We start from the raw sequence: 14,073 nt of genomic DNA, 5'->3' as shown, positions 1-14,073 counted from the left end.
CTGTATGCTCATAATTTTTCTTTTTTCTCAATTTTTATGCTCCTTTTCACGCAAAGAACGAAATAATACCCAATATACAGTAATTCTTTAATATACTGATGGAAAGAATAAAAAGTCAGTGCAAATTTGGGACTGCAGTTAAATTTCCATGGAAGACTTACACAAGAAATTCATACGTTAAATTAGATACTTTTGTTATTTCACAGTTGAATTGTACGAGATGGGGTGTAATTTGACGCCAAAACAGGAGTAGCAGTAATTTTCTTGATATTTTGCACCTACATCAAAAACCACGGATTTTAGCAAACACATGGTTATTTTCAAGTTTCTGTAGAAAAAGAAACTTTGGTTACACTCATAAACGACTCTCAACCGCTGCACAGTGTGGCAGCAAATCAGGCACAGTTTCATAAAATATAGGCAATTTAATCCATTTTGAAGTAGTTTTCTGAGGATGCTATTTCATTTTCTTTCCCGATGGTATAAGAGCTCGTAAAAGCCGTGTGCCCGCATGGTAATCGTTTTTATCTGTGCAATTTGGACTAACTCTAGTGTTGGAGGGTCAGGATACTTTGAACAGACAGAGATTTGTAATGTACATGATAGTCGAAAAAGTGGAAAACGTTTTCGTTCATCGAAAATGTGCGGCTCTGTATTGGCAGGCATCCTGATCTTTCAAAGACCCCGTCATTTGTCTTTGGAAACAATATAAGGAAATTTCAAAATTGGGAACATTATTGCAAATTAGCGATCTTTTAATCCATGTAAGATTAGTGAAAAATCAGTGGCAATGGTTAATTTAATTAAATTGACCAGGTTTCGGCCTAGTTTTAGGCCACCTTTAGAACGGCACCATCAGCTGGTGCTCCAGCGACTGAGGTCTACTGACTGCCCTGGACATCGTCAGCTTCAGCTGATGGTGGTATTCTGAAGATGGCGTAAGACTAGACCGAAACCGGTCATTTGAAATAAAATAACCATTGTATTGTAGACTGTTTCTCATAAAATCAAAAAATTTCAAAAATTTTGTACAAAGAGAAGAACAAGGAAAAATAAGTGCGAATCATGGGGAAATGGAAAGTAGTGACGAGGTAGCTTGCATGCATGAATAGGATCAGCCAATGGAGTGCTCCGAGCATTCTAAATTCCAACGCATTTCGTCGTCTCCACATTTCTTTGTCACTAAGTACAGGGTTATTGTATTTGAAGTTAAACTTTTAAAATGCTTTATAAATAACACCACTGGTCAGGATGACGTCAAATTGGAACAGAATATTATCGGTGTAGGGGAAAACATTAAGCAGAATAAAATAGAATGAAAATCGATCACTAGAAGGCGCTGTATGTGTCAGAATATGTAAATAAAACACCTGTTGCCCGCACACCCACTGAAGTTAAGGGCGGCTGAGGTGATGCGAACATACGTGGAACTGCTTAAGAAATGACCACCATCATAAACCAAGCGGCTTCCAACAGCGTGTCTGCTTAACACCGTTTACTGAACGTTGCTGCACTGAACAATTGCGGCAGTCACCAGGTTCATACACCGCTGCTGATTGCTGTTAATCGGAGACGAAGGCAGGGAATTTCACACCAGTATCGGAAATGGATGTCCACCGAGTGGTGACAGATGGCCTTTTAAGATGAATCATGTGTATGGTCCATCGAACAGATGGCCGTTGGCGTGTACGGAGTGAAACATCTGAAAGCAAAGGGTCCAGACTGGAGCAAGAAGCGTTATGGTCTGAACAATAGTTTCGTGTCATTTCCTGGGTGATCTCGTCATTCTCGAATGCACAATGGATCAACACAAGTACTAATCTATCCTTGGGGACCATGTACACCCTTACATGCAGGTTGTTTTTCCTCGGCACGATGTCATTTACCAGCAGCACATGTCACTTACGTGAGGAAGATATTTTCACCAGTTTTAATAAATTATTGCCCCTCATTGACGTATTCACGATAGTTAGGAAGTGCTGTAGTCCGTAGCCAGCCATGAATCGGAGAGCACTTCCCACGCTGGCTGGCTAGCTGACGAAGCGACCATATGTCGCGCGTAGTGGGGTGGGGCTCGGCGCTGGACCGTAGCAACAAGCGTCAGCCTGGGAAATATATACGGCGGGAAGTACCGCCATCTTGGCGCCACCTTCACCGATTTTGTTTATTTATATTTAAAGGTTAAATTCATTTATGACAACATGAATATGAAACGTCCCCTTAGAAAAATTATAAATGACTGTGCTTAAACTAACACATAATATTTTTAGCGCAACGCAATCTGACTTTTAATAAACCCTACAAAAGAATGGCCCTGGCTAACAATAACCTGTACCTTTCATGAATCACTTACCTCACAAAAATCTTCGTTACTCATACTACTACAATACAGCGAGCGCCAATACTGCCAGCTAAATAAAAGATTCTAACTACTGAAGGCACTAACTGCTAATAGGCATAGCTAGCAAATGAAAGATTTTGATAAAGAGCAAACAGTGTATTTACCTTAACAGTGTTCGAAAGTCATATTATGTAGCAGTTCATGACATCCAGTCTTACAAATTTACTGTCTCTGATGGGCACACGTCCAGATCATCCGCTCTCAAAACTCCGCAATCTCTCTCCCCACATTCACCACTGCTGGCGGCTCACCTCCAATTGCGCAACGCTACGCGCTGTTAACAGCCAACTATCCAACACTACAATGTCGAATATTACAACAATGCCAACCAGTCACGGACTGCACACAGCACAGCCAGTGATTTTCATACAGAGCCCTACGTGGCGTTACCAACATAAAAACCTAAACAGCTTACTTACAAATACTAGGAGGAGCCTCTGGATGTTTAAATCTATTTATCATAATTTTGCCTCGTTAAAATTCACACCCGTTCATTAACAAATGCATATCTTACTAAGTACGAAATTGACCGGAAATCCACGAACTGTGACGAAACTAGTAAGAGATACGGACTGCGCGCCAAACTCGGCAGTCGGCGTTAAGAGCTGTTCCTGTCTTGTTCGATGGTAGCCATGCTCTCGGTTACGAGTAGTTTGTGACATGAGTGTTTCATTATTCATCTAATATGAATAAAAGTGATATTACGGCATTCTGTATGTTAATTTCCAGTAAATTGATAGCCCAAAGTTGATCGACAGCAGTTTCAGATAATTAGCTTCCACCGACAGAGACATCTAATGCGCCAATGAAGAATCTGCAAGGGACGACATTTAAGAGAGCTGCACCGCGCATACGTAGGAGGAAATCCGACGACACGACCCACCAAGGCGGATCAAGGAAGGTCCGACTTACACTCGCAAATTCCGGGTGGGAATGCTGACCAGTCATACTGTACGTCACATATACCACCCTCTACGGACTCGCGGCTAAGCTGAGTAATAACAGTATCAGTTCAGAAGCGAGGGATCTTGCAATGTGCATGGTTCGAAGATCACCAGCATGAGATTACCTTTCTGCTCTGGCCATCAATGCCCTCGGATGTAACCCCAATCGAATATATTTGAAACACGACCTCGATCGGGCTGCTCGCCCCATGGACCCTCAAACGAGAAATTTAGCGCAGCTGGCCACAATACTGGATGGTTCAAATGGATCTGAGCACTCTGGGACTTAACATCTATGGTCATCAGTCCCCTAGAACTTAGAACTACTTAAACCTAACTAACCTGAGGACATCACACAATACTGGAGTCGGCACTGCTCCACATACCTTCCAGATACTCACCGACAATCTTCTTGCTTATCTCGTATCGGTCACCTCTGCAAAAGATGATTGTTGAGGCTTTTAACAGTTGGTCTCATTAATGTAACTAAAAAGACTATTTTGTAAAATTGGGACGGCTTCTCCTGGGGCTAGGTCAACGAAAAGTAAGTGTTAGAAATATACAAAGATTTCGTAGAATAATGTGTTATTCAGTTTTTCGTAGTGGAAGAGAGCAAAACGTTGGACAAAATAGGAAAGAAAATAAAGGTTCCTCTAGGAAAACATAATAGTGTTACTAGAAATAAGCTGCGATGTCAAAATAAAAATTTACAGTTACGATACATTAGCAGCAACGAGAGAGGTGAAGCAGTGAGCCACTTTTCCAAAGGCCTGAGTTTAAATACCCGTCCCGCCATACAAAATTTTGATTCTCCGTGATTTGCATGAAGCACTAAGATGAATGTCAGGGCTTTTTGTTCGTGATGCCTGGGCTGACATTCTCACCCATCCTCTCCCCAGTACGAGCTTGTGCATAGTCGGTAACGATCTCGTCGACGACTTGGCTCTACTGCTTAGTCTACTTTGTATTAACAGATTTGATTGATTTCAGAAAGGCAAAATCTGTTAAAGGGAAAGCCATTCAATAACTGAGTAATCATGAGCAAACAATGCAGGCTTGCATATTGGGAACCAGTAGCACAGACGGCGAAGCAAACAAAAGGACTAAGTAAAAGACAGAAGTGCAAAAGAATCTGAAACTGAAATGTAATCCGGCGACATGTGTACTAAGACGTATGGGCGGTAGATGATGATGATGATGATGTATGGTTTGTGGGGCGCTCAACTGCGCTATTATCAGCTCCCTTACAAATTACCAACCTTTGTTCAGTCCAAACTCTCCACTCGCCACTTTCATGAATGGTGATGAAACGGTGAGGACAACACAAACAGCCAGTCATCTCGATGCAAGTGAAAATCCCTGTTTCTGCTGGAAATCGAACTCGGGAGCCCGTGCTCGGGAAGCGAGAACGCGACCGTGAGACCACGAGCAGCCGACTGGATGATAGAGAGACAAACAATTTTTTTTTCTGGATTCCATGAAATACATAATGCCCAAACGACGCCCAGATGTCACGTTATGAGATGAGACGAACAACATAAGTGAGTGGAACTGAAGATTCTCGTTTCAAGAAAAACCTTCTTCAGGAAGCCTTCGTTCAAAATTGGATGCCAAATGATTTTCATGCCTAGTTATGCTATAGCAGAACCTCTAACATACGTCTGTAATCACCGCTTCTTATTTTATTGCACTTTTTACGCGAACACGTCTAAGGCGAGAAACAGAGTCTTAAATGAAGGAAAATCTGAGAAAAATCTGCCAGTCCTACACATTAAAATGAAACTCTGCGGCTGAGACAGGATATTTACCATAAAATTTTATATCTTATGCCGCGTGGGTAATGTGCGTAAGAAACAACACATGAATTTATACGAGATTTACACGGTCCAATGTCGGTCGACGACGAAGACTTCAACTTTGTAACCGTTCTGCCTTCTGGCAATCAGAATAATCTACAGACAATTCGTTCCCATTTTGATGCGAAAAATGTAAAGAGAATTACGTCGTGTTCTAGCACACTCAAGCAGCCGGTTCACCCCCACCTTGGAGTCTGGCTGATTTATTGAAATACCGTCAGGGTTTCCAAATGACCTCATCAGCGAGGGATGTGAAAGAGAGGGTTGCGAAGGAGTCCACGTTTCAGAGGCACGTCGCCCACCCGACTGGAATAGATAACACAGACTCGTCTTCGAATTTCAGAGCAAGCTGAGGACGGAATATTTCTGAAGAACTCAAGACACATTGGTTCTGTTCCTTTAGAGATGTACCGTTAGTAGAACTTCAGATTATTTCATCAGTCAACACAGAATGCAGTTAATCGAAGAGGCGTAACTGATCTTCGTAAAAATATTACTTAGCAGATTATTATAGATTCAATTTTTTCAGGAAATTTCTAGTGACTATGGTATAGCTGCCCATGTTGTTGCACAGTATGGTCAATGGTATCACACAGAATATTGCTGTTGTCAGAACTATCGCTGTTCTCACTTACGGAATTTTATAACAAATATTGATCTTCACTACGATTTTCAACATCTTTAGCTCATGCTCAGGGGCAGAAACATTCACTAATTTACAAGCAGCAATCTGATATCAAGATATCAACCACAGACAATATTTCGACTTAGAGTATTGAAGGATGGGTGAACTGCACCTTTGTATGAATTTCATAGCATTGTAATGCTAGAAACGTCACAAATATTTCTCCAGAGGTGAATATAGAAGACTTAAAAAAGCACTCAGAACAGAAACCGACAAAGTGAAGGAAAAGTATATAGATGAAGTGTGAGACGAAATATAGGGCCTACAAAGAAGAGGAGGTACGACCTTATTTACTAGAAAACAAAGGAGCTGAGAGATAGAGAAAAGAAAGATCTTTCGGGATAGAAGACGTTAGAGAACAAATGGTTACTGAATAAACGGAGGTGGTAAAAATGTGGGAAGAATATGTTAAGGAACTCTACGATCAGGAACATCGCCCACAAGGCACTGAAATAGAGACAGAGGACGAGATTGACGAAGACGAAGAAGGGTCTAGCATTCTGACAACTGATGCAGAGAAGGCAGTTAATGACATGAAGACGACGAAAGCCACAGGATATGACGACATACCAGTGGATTTGCTGAAAGAATTCGGTAAAGAGCGTTTGAAGGCATTGACTCATCTCACAAACAAAATCTACGAATGTGTGGAGTGGTCTAAGGACTTTTTGGCTGTAACAGTGGTTGCCATTGAGAAGAAACAGCAACCCAATAAATGTAGTGATTTCAGAACAATCAGCTGAGTCTTACACGTAGCGAAGATTATTGCATGAATACTCAACAGACGGCTGGAACCCGAATTTGAAGAAGTAATAGGACAGGACCATTTTGCATTCAGGAAGGAAAAAGGAATCAGAGACACCATCCGCATGGTGAAGATATTGTCGGAGAGAGTTTTGCCTGTTAACGAAGAAGTTTGTCTTTATTTTATAGACTTGAAAATGGCCTTTGATAGAATCAACTGGATAAAATTGATGAACATCCTTAAGAGATAGGAATAAACTAGAGAGACTGGAGACTAATTCTCAACTTGTACTTGGAACAAAGAATAAAGATACGGCTGGACTATGGAGAAACTGGCAGTGTGCAAATAGGAAGAGACGTGAGACAAGGGTATTGTCTATCGCCGATTCTCCTCAGCCTGTATGGGGAATGGCTGGCGATAAAACTTTTGAAAGGATGCGGAAACTTTAAATAAGGTGGACGACTCATGAGTACCATCAAGTACGCAGATGACTTTGTAGTGCGTGCTAAAAATCAAAAGATAAGTGCAGAATCACACGGTCGTCTGTCGTATTGCGCATCTCAGATGGTAGAGCACTAGCCCGCGGAAGTTGAAGTTCAGAGTTCGTATCTGTATTCGGCACACAGTTTTAATCTGCCAGGAAGTTTCGTTGTACAATATACACTCCTGGAAGTGGAAAAAAGAACACATTGACACCGGTGTGTCAGACCCACCATACTTGCTCCGGACACTGCGAGAAGGCTGTACAAGCAATGATCACACGCACGGCACAGCGGACACACCAGGAACCGCGGTGTTGACCGTCGAATGGCGCTAGCTGCGCAGTATTTGTGCACCGCCGCCGTCAGTGTCAGCCAGTTTGCCGTGGCATACGGAGCTCCATCGCAGTCTTTAACACTGGTAGCATGCCGCGACAGCGTGGACGTGAACCGTATGTGCAGTTGACGGACTTTGAGCGAGGGCGTGTAGTGGGCATGCGGGAGGCCGGGTGGACGTACCGCCGAATTGCTCAACACGTGTGGCGTGAGGTCTCCACAGTACATCGATGTTGTCGCCAGTGGTCGGCGGAAGGTGCACGTGCCCGTCGACCTGGGACCGGACCGCAGCGACGCACGGATGTACGCCAAGACCGTAGGATCCTACGCAGTGCCGTAGGGGACCGCACCGCCACTTCCCAGCAAATTAGGGACACTGTTGCTTCTGGGGTATCGGCGAGGACCATTCGCAACTGTCTCCATGAAGCTGGACTACGGTCCCGCACACCGTTAGGCCGTCTTCCGCTCACGCCCCAACATCGTGCAGCCCTCCTCCAGTGGTGTCGCGACAGGCGTGAATGGAGGGACGAATGGAGACGTGTCGTCTTCAGCGATGAGAGTCGCTTCTGCCTTGGTGCCAATGATGGTCGTATGCGTGTTTGGCGCCGTGCAGGTGAGCGCCACAATCAGGACTGCATACGACCGAGGCACACAGGGCCAACACCCGGCATCATGGTGTGGGGAGCGATCTCCTACACTGGCCGTACACCACTGGTGATCGTCGAGGGGACACTGAATAGTGCACGGTACATCCAAACCGTCATCGAACCCATCGTTCTGCCATTCCTAGACCGGCAAGGGAACTTGCTGTTCCAACAGGACAATGCACGTCCGCATGTATCCCGTGCCACCCAACGTGCTCTAGAAGGTGTAAGTCAACTACCCTGGCCAACAAGATCTCCGGATCTGTCCCCCATTGAGCATGTTTGGGACTGGATGAAGCGTCGTCTCACGCGGTCTGCACGTCCAGCACGAACGCTGGTCCAACTGAGGCGCCAGGTGGAAATGGCATGGCAAGCCATTCCACAGGACTACATCCAGCATCTCTACGATCGTCTCCATGGGAGAATAGCAGCCTGCATTGCTGCGAAAGGTGGATATACACTGTACTAGTGCCGACATTGTGCATGCTCCGTTGCCTGTGTCTATGTGCCTGTGGTTCTGTCAGTGTGATCATGTGATGTATCTGACCCCAGGAATGTGTCAATAAAGTTTCCCCTTCCTGGGACATTGAATTCATGGTGTTCTTATTTCAATTTCCAGGAGTGTATTTTCGATAAGTGATTTTCTACAGCTTGTAACTGTTCGAAATATGTCATGATTACCGCTTTCAGCTGCTAATATATTTCTTTTTTTGGCAACCAGTTTCGGTGTAGAGACCAGGATCAAGTTCTTACTTAAAATGATTTACAGCATCATAGTAGGCGAAGATACCAATTCCGCTAAATAATAAACCCCATGTAACTGTTATTATTCTCACATCCTAATACATATTACATCGTCACTATATAAATAGTGTCAGGCAGTGCACTGCATAGCATTTGTATTGTGTTACGATGTGACAGCAGAGACGGATGAATGGTTTTGTTATCTCGAAGTCACTGATTTCACCTAATATAACGCTGGAAATTCTTCTAGAGAACGTAATGATGGTCTGTAGACCGAAATTGCTTAAATGAAGAATGTTACCTGCAGTTCGAGACTGAAATATTGACATTAGTCTAACCATTCCGCTCCCTGCCATCCAACAACTTGTTTTGGCTTGTTGTTAGGGTTGTTGTTTGATAGCGCCAGGATTGTGGTATATTGAGTCTGCTGTTGCTGCTCACGTTTTTTGGGACTCTATGACTGTCATGTGAACACGGAATCGATAGGTTCAAGAGGGTCATATTCAATGCCAATCTGAATGACCCCACCGTAGTAGCATTGCTGGTGACAATTTTTGTATCGTCCGTACAGCATCTTACGTCCACGTCAAGTGCCTTGCTTCAGGAAGTGACTCGTTTACAGCACAGCAGGTATTCACACACATAACGAGTGGAGTGTCATGGGTTGTCAGAACGGTGACAATTTTTGCGTTGCGTCTCCCCTTGTCGCGGGAAAAATAGAGAGATGGGTAACCCCAGTCTACACAACAATACTGGAAACAACACTAGCACCGCGTGACTTGCGCGATTCTTGGTTCTTGGTGCTCCGGTGCTCCTTTACGCCGCGCCAATGATGGTAGCTCTGCCTACTAAATATCGCATGATGTATACACAGAAATCACCTATAGATATAATTACATATTCTCCCTACCGTTACTGCACATGCACAGTAATTACGATAAATTTCGTTAATTGATATAGTTTTGAAGTAGCGATTTTAAGTATGTAGAAAGGATCTCAACATTCCAAGCCAACATCATCTTTTGTGCTGCATTATACGGCACAGATTGCATATTAATTGTGCTGATTTCACATACTCAACTATTTGTTTCAATTTTTCAGTTTTCTACACTCCATACTGGAACCATGTGTTGGGATTCTGGAAAAAGAGGGGAGAATCGCACCTACTTTTCAACGCAGTAGAAGAAATGAAGCAGGTAATGGAATTTCAGTTAAAACTAGAGCGTTCATCACATTTCACTGTGTGTAACAAAATGTGCACAACTTTTCATAGCACGTATGGACGATACACAACGTACATGCAAAACCACTTGTACGGAATAGAGTATAGCATACGATGGTAGATCAGCTTCATAACTAAGACCATAGTACTATGAAGACCGGTAGAGAGTTCTAACATTTAGCAACATAACAGATGAAACATTTGTTTGTTTAAACTGTCTGTTGACATTTATTATCACTGGCACATATCTCTTCCGTAATGAATATGAGAATTTTAGAGATATTTTTATTGAATTGTTTACTTCTTCTTGACACCTATCCACCATCTACCATTCCGGCACCAAAATTTGTCGAATAATTTCTCCTTTTTTTCTCTTCAGTCATTCGAATAATTATGTTTTCAATCTCTCCAAGATTTAAGCTTCATTATGTTCTTGCAATTCTTTATTGAGTTTACAGTGTTTGTTGATGCAGAGTTACACATTTAATATGGCATTGGAGACAAGGTAATTCATTGCAGGATTTTTGCTTATGCATCATTTGTATCTCCAGCTACCTAACTTGTTTTGCGCAATTAAATTGTTGGGCTGTAGAATGACTGGCGCTTTAAAGGTAGGTCACAGAAGAATGACTTATAAGTATAGAAAAGTATAACTTCCATGTCTGGTTCTTGTCAACGTCATTAGCAGTAGGGACTGGAGCAATTCATTGTTGTGTATTTATATCAACTGAGTACTGCTCATTTTATTTCATATTCTGAAAGAGTATTTTGCACCTCAAAGGGTTTGAAAACCTGTGATAGTAATTTATGAGACGAGAAGAGCATATAGACTTCGTAAGATGACACGTAGTCTTTGATGATCGAATGTAGAGTAAGTGCGATGTTCCTCATCATTAAATATCTTGACGGTAGTTAAGACAAAGCTATTCCAACTATTACTCGCCACTATAAATCTACTATCGATATAAGTCTTCAAATATTTTTATCACTATTTCGTAGGTACATCATAAGGTAGAATCATTACATATTGTTAGAAGATAACTTTACAGAACCAAATAAAAATTTTTAATTGCTGTATGGTAACGTCTGTCACAGTTTCGCTCTTATGGTGTTAAGTGAGTGTGCACTACAAACAACTTAAATTCGATAACAGTTTTACGCTTCAGTAGTAACTCGATATTAGATGTAGATTTCGATGTTGGTTAAAAACATGTGTAAGCGCCTGTCGCCGGCCGGTGTGGCCGTGCGGTTCTAGGCGCTTTAGTCTGGAACCGCGTGACCTCTACGGTCGCAGGTTCGAATCCTGCCTCGGGCATGGATGTGTGTGATGTCCTTAGGTTAGTTAGGTTTACGTAGTTCTAAGTTCTAGGGGACTGATGGAAATGGAAATGTCGTGTGGCTAGGGCCATCCGTCGGGTAGACCGTTCGCCTGCTGCAGGTCTTTCGATTTGACGCCACTTCGGCGACCAGCGCGTCGATGGGGATGAAATGATGATGATGATTAGGACAACACAACACCCAGTCCCTGAGCGGAGAAAATTCCTGACCACGCCGGGAATCGAACCCGGGCCCTTAGGATTGACAGTCTGTCACGCTGACCACTCAGCTACCGGGGCTGACTAGGGGGACTGATGACAACAGATGTAAAGTCCCATAGTGCTCAGAGCCATTTGAACCATTTTTTAAGCGCCTGTTATCGTGCTACCTCTTCTTTTGACAATAGGGAACTGGCAGGTGACGATTGAGTTTTATTTCTTAGAAACAGTGCAATTATGTAGTCACGGCAATTAAAGAAACTGACTGATAATAGGTCACTTTCTCTTCATAACTCGTACTCAAGCTAGATGGTGGAGGAACAATACGGTTTTGATATTTCTCGCGCTTGTGTCCCTCACCTCATCCGTCTTTGACAAATCTGTTTCTGGAAAGAGGGAGACTTCTTTTACCGAAAGTATTCGATCGTTGTTACAATTTTTATTCCATATTCATTGTGTCAGGAATCTCAATCGGGACGTTTTTATTCATAGTCAAATATTAAATAATCAATAATTAATTCAGTTTTAGGATGTGTAAACTTCATTTTAGTTACATGCACGTAAATGTTCTCTTCGCTCGTTTCAGTGTCTTCAGGAAATCATCAAAAGAACTGCAGACTTCCTAGGCAAGAGGCTGACTGACCAAGAAGTGAACATGCTGATGGAACATTTGGAGACGTTTCAGTCGCTGAGGCGGTTCACTGGGCTCCGGATAGCTGCCAGCGGAGAGGACCCTTTGGGCACAGGAAACGACGACGTTGACGGTCGACTGACCCCGGACATGTTAGCGCGTTTCGACAGATGGAGTGAAGAGTCCCTGCAGGGTACAGGGTACACCGGGCCTGTGTAATGTTTGACAGTAGAATTACGGATCGTCAAACGCCGCTTCTGTTGTTCATATGAGAAATGACTACGGATAGCCATGACGCTGTGCCATTTCCTTTTTTTGTTACTATATTTTCAGGATAATTTTCTCAATTACGTAAAGCATTTGCCAGTATTTTATTTAGCGTTAACTACGGCATGTATAAGAAATATGAAGGTAGAATGTGAAATAAAATCTGTGCAGTTCGTGTGTAGTAACCTCGCTGTGCCAGAGATGTACGTACTTCATTATTCGCTAGTTAATTATTCTTAGATTTAAAGCACTGTCTCAATGAACCATATTCGTGAGTAATCCGTTAACATGAGATGTTTTATGTTTTCCTTCACAATGAACATCTTACGTTGTGTAAACGTATTTGAAATACTTTGATATGAAGCTCAACAATAAAACATTTACGAATGCCAGATATTTCTCAGAATAAACAGCTTAGAATTATTTCTTTTCCTACTCCGTTTTCCCACGTAGAACTACATATCCTTGCTCAAGATTCTCCAGCAGTACAAAGCGAACCCACTGAATCTGATAATTACGCTACACTGCTGCAAATTAAAGTGTAAGTAAACAGAGCAATACTCGTCTATGGTATCGATTTTCATGATATGATATCTATATCATTACGTAAACCTGCACTGAAAACCTCTGTAGAGTACATGGCTGAAAGTACTGCCAACTGCACTACTCACGAAAGCACCCTTTAGTTCATTTAGCGGCCAAATGAGACACTACATCCACATTCACCGGACGAATTCTTCGCTAATACAGTTTTCACTCGCTCCTACCATACCCATGGCCTTTCGGAATTTTAACTTGTTTGATGTGGCCTGTCAACCTCACCATGTTATAGCAGCACTTACTGCCAACATCTTCCACTCTTTCCAGTATATATTTCGCTTTACGTTCTTCGCTGGCATATGCAATTTATTTCCGGATATCTTAATTTACTAGGTACCCCCATTCTAGTTTATGTGAACCATGCAGTCATTTCCAAAGAGTTCTACGATCAACGTCTTAATTACTTACATTTCCTCTGAATAATCAGTATCCATCTTAACACCACATATCAAACGATATGAATCTTACTGTCCCGATATTTCCACAGTCGACACTCCTCTTCCATGCAACGTTGTGCTCTAGAGATTCGCTGTCAAATTAAGGCCTATATTACGATATCAGTATGCTTCTTTGGCCAGGAAAGCTTACTGGGTCGATGATCCCTTCTTTCTTTTATATAAGTCTCGTGAAATCTTGCAATTCACGAACATTAAATTCTGTCCTTGATTTATGCGCACACTGAACATCATTCCACTTCTCTTTCTTTTACTTTTCCTAAGTGCAGGTTAAACAGTATAAGAGGAAGACATCACTATTCTGTTGCGTCATTTTAATACCCCGTCTAGGTTTTTAAGTTTATGGGAGACTTTATATTTTATGAAGTAACAGCTTTTTCATGAGATGAGAAAACATTTTATTTTCCAAGCACAGATCAAAAATTGACGACAATGAACAACTCGTAACCAAGCCGACTACGGCAAAGATAAATATCTATCAGCTGCATCTTTCACCCGCTGTTTTTGGCGCAATGGATAAATGACGTCA

At 42.4% G+C, this 14,073-nt stretch overlaps 1 protein-coding gene across 1 annotated transcript in view; it reads left to right on the top strand.

The window, feature by feature from the left end:
• The window catches only part of LOC124616190 (luciferin sulfotransferase-like), a 60,511-nt gene extending 47,661 nt beyond the window's left edge, over positions 1-12,850 (top strand). Inside the window, exons 6-7 of the mRNA XM_047144487.1 lie at positions 9,936-10,030; positions 12,178-12,850. Of these exons, the coding sequence (XP_047000443.1) occupies positions 9,936-10,030; positions 12,178-12,441 (359 nt within the window). The 3' untranslated portion in view covers positions 12,442-12,850. The remainder of the gene's footprint in view (positions 1-9,935; positions 10,031-12,177) is intronic.
• Positions 12,851-14,073: the final 1,223 nt, after the last annotated feature.

The sequence above is a fragment of the Schistocerca americana genome, chromosome 5 (assembly GCF_021461395.2).
Source record: "Schistocerca americana isolate TAMUIC-IGC-003095 chromosome 5, iqSchAmer2.1, whole genome shotgun sequence".
Lineage (NCBI taxonomy): Eukaryota > Metazoa > Arthropoda > Insecta > Orthoptera > Acrididae > Schistocerca > Schistocerca americana.
This window is presented reverse-complemented; position numbering and strand designations above follow the sequence as displayed.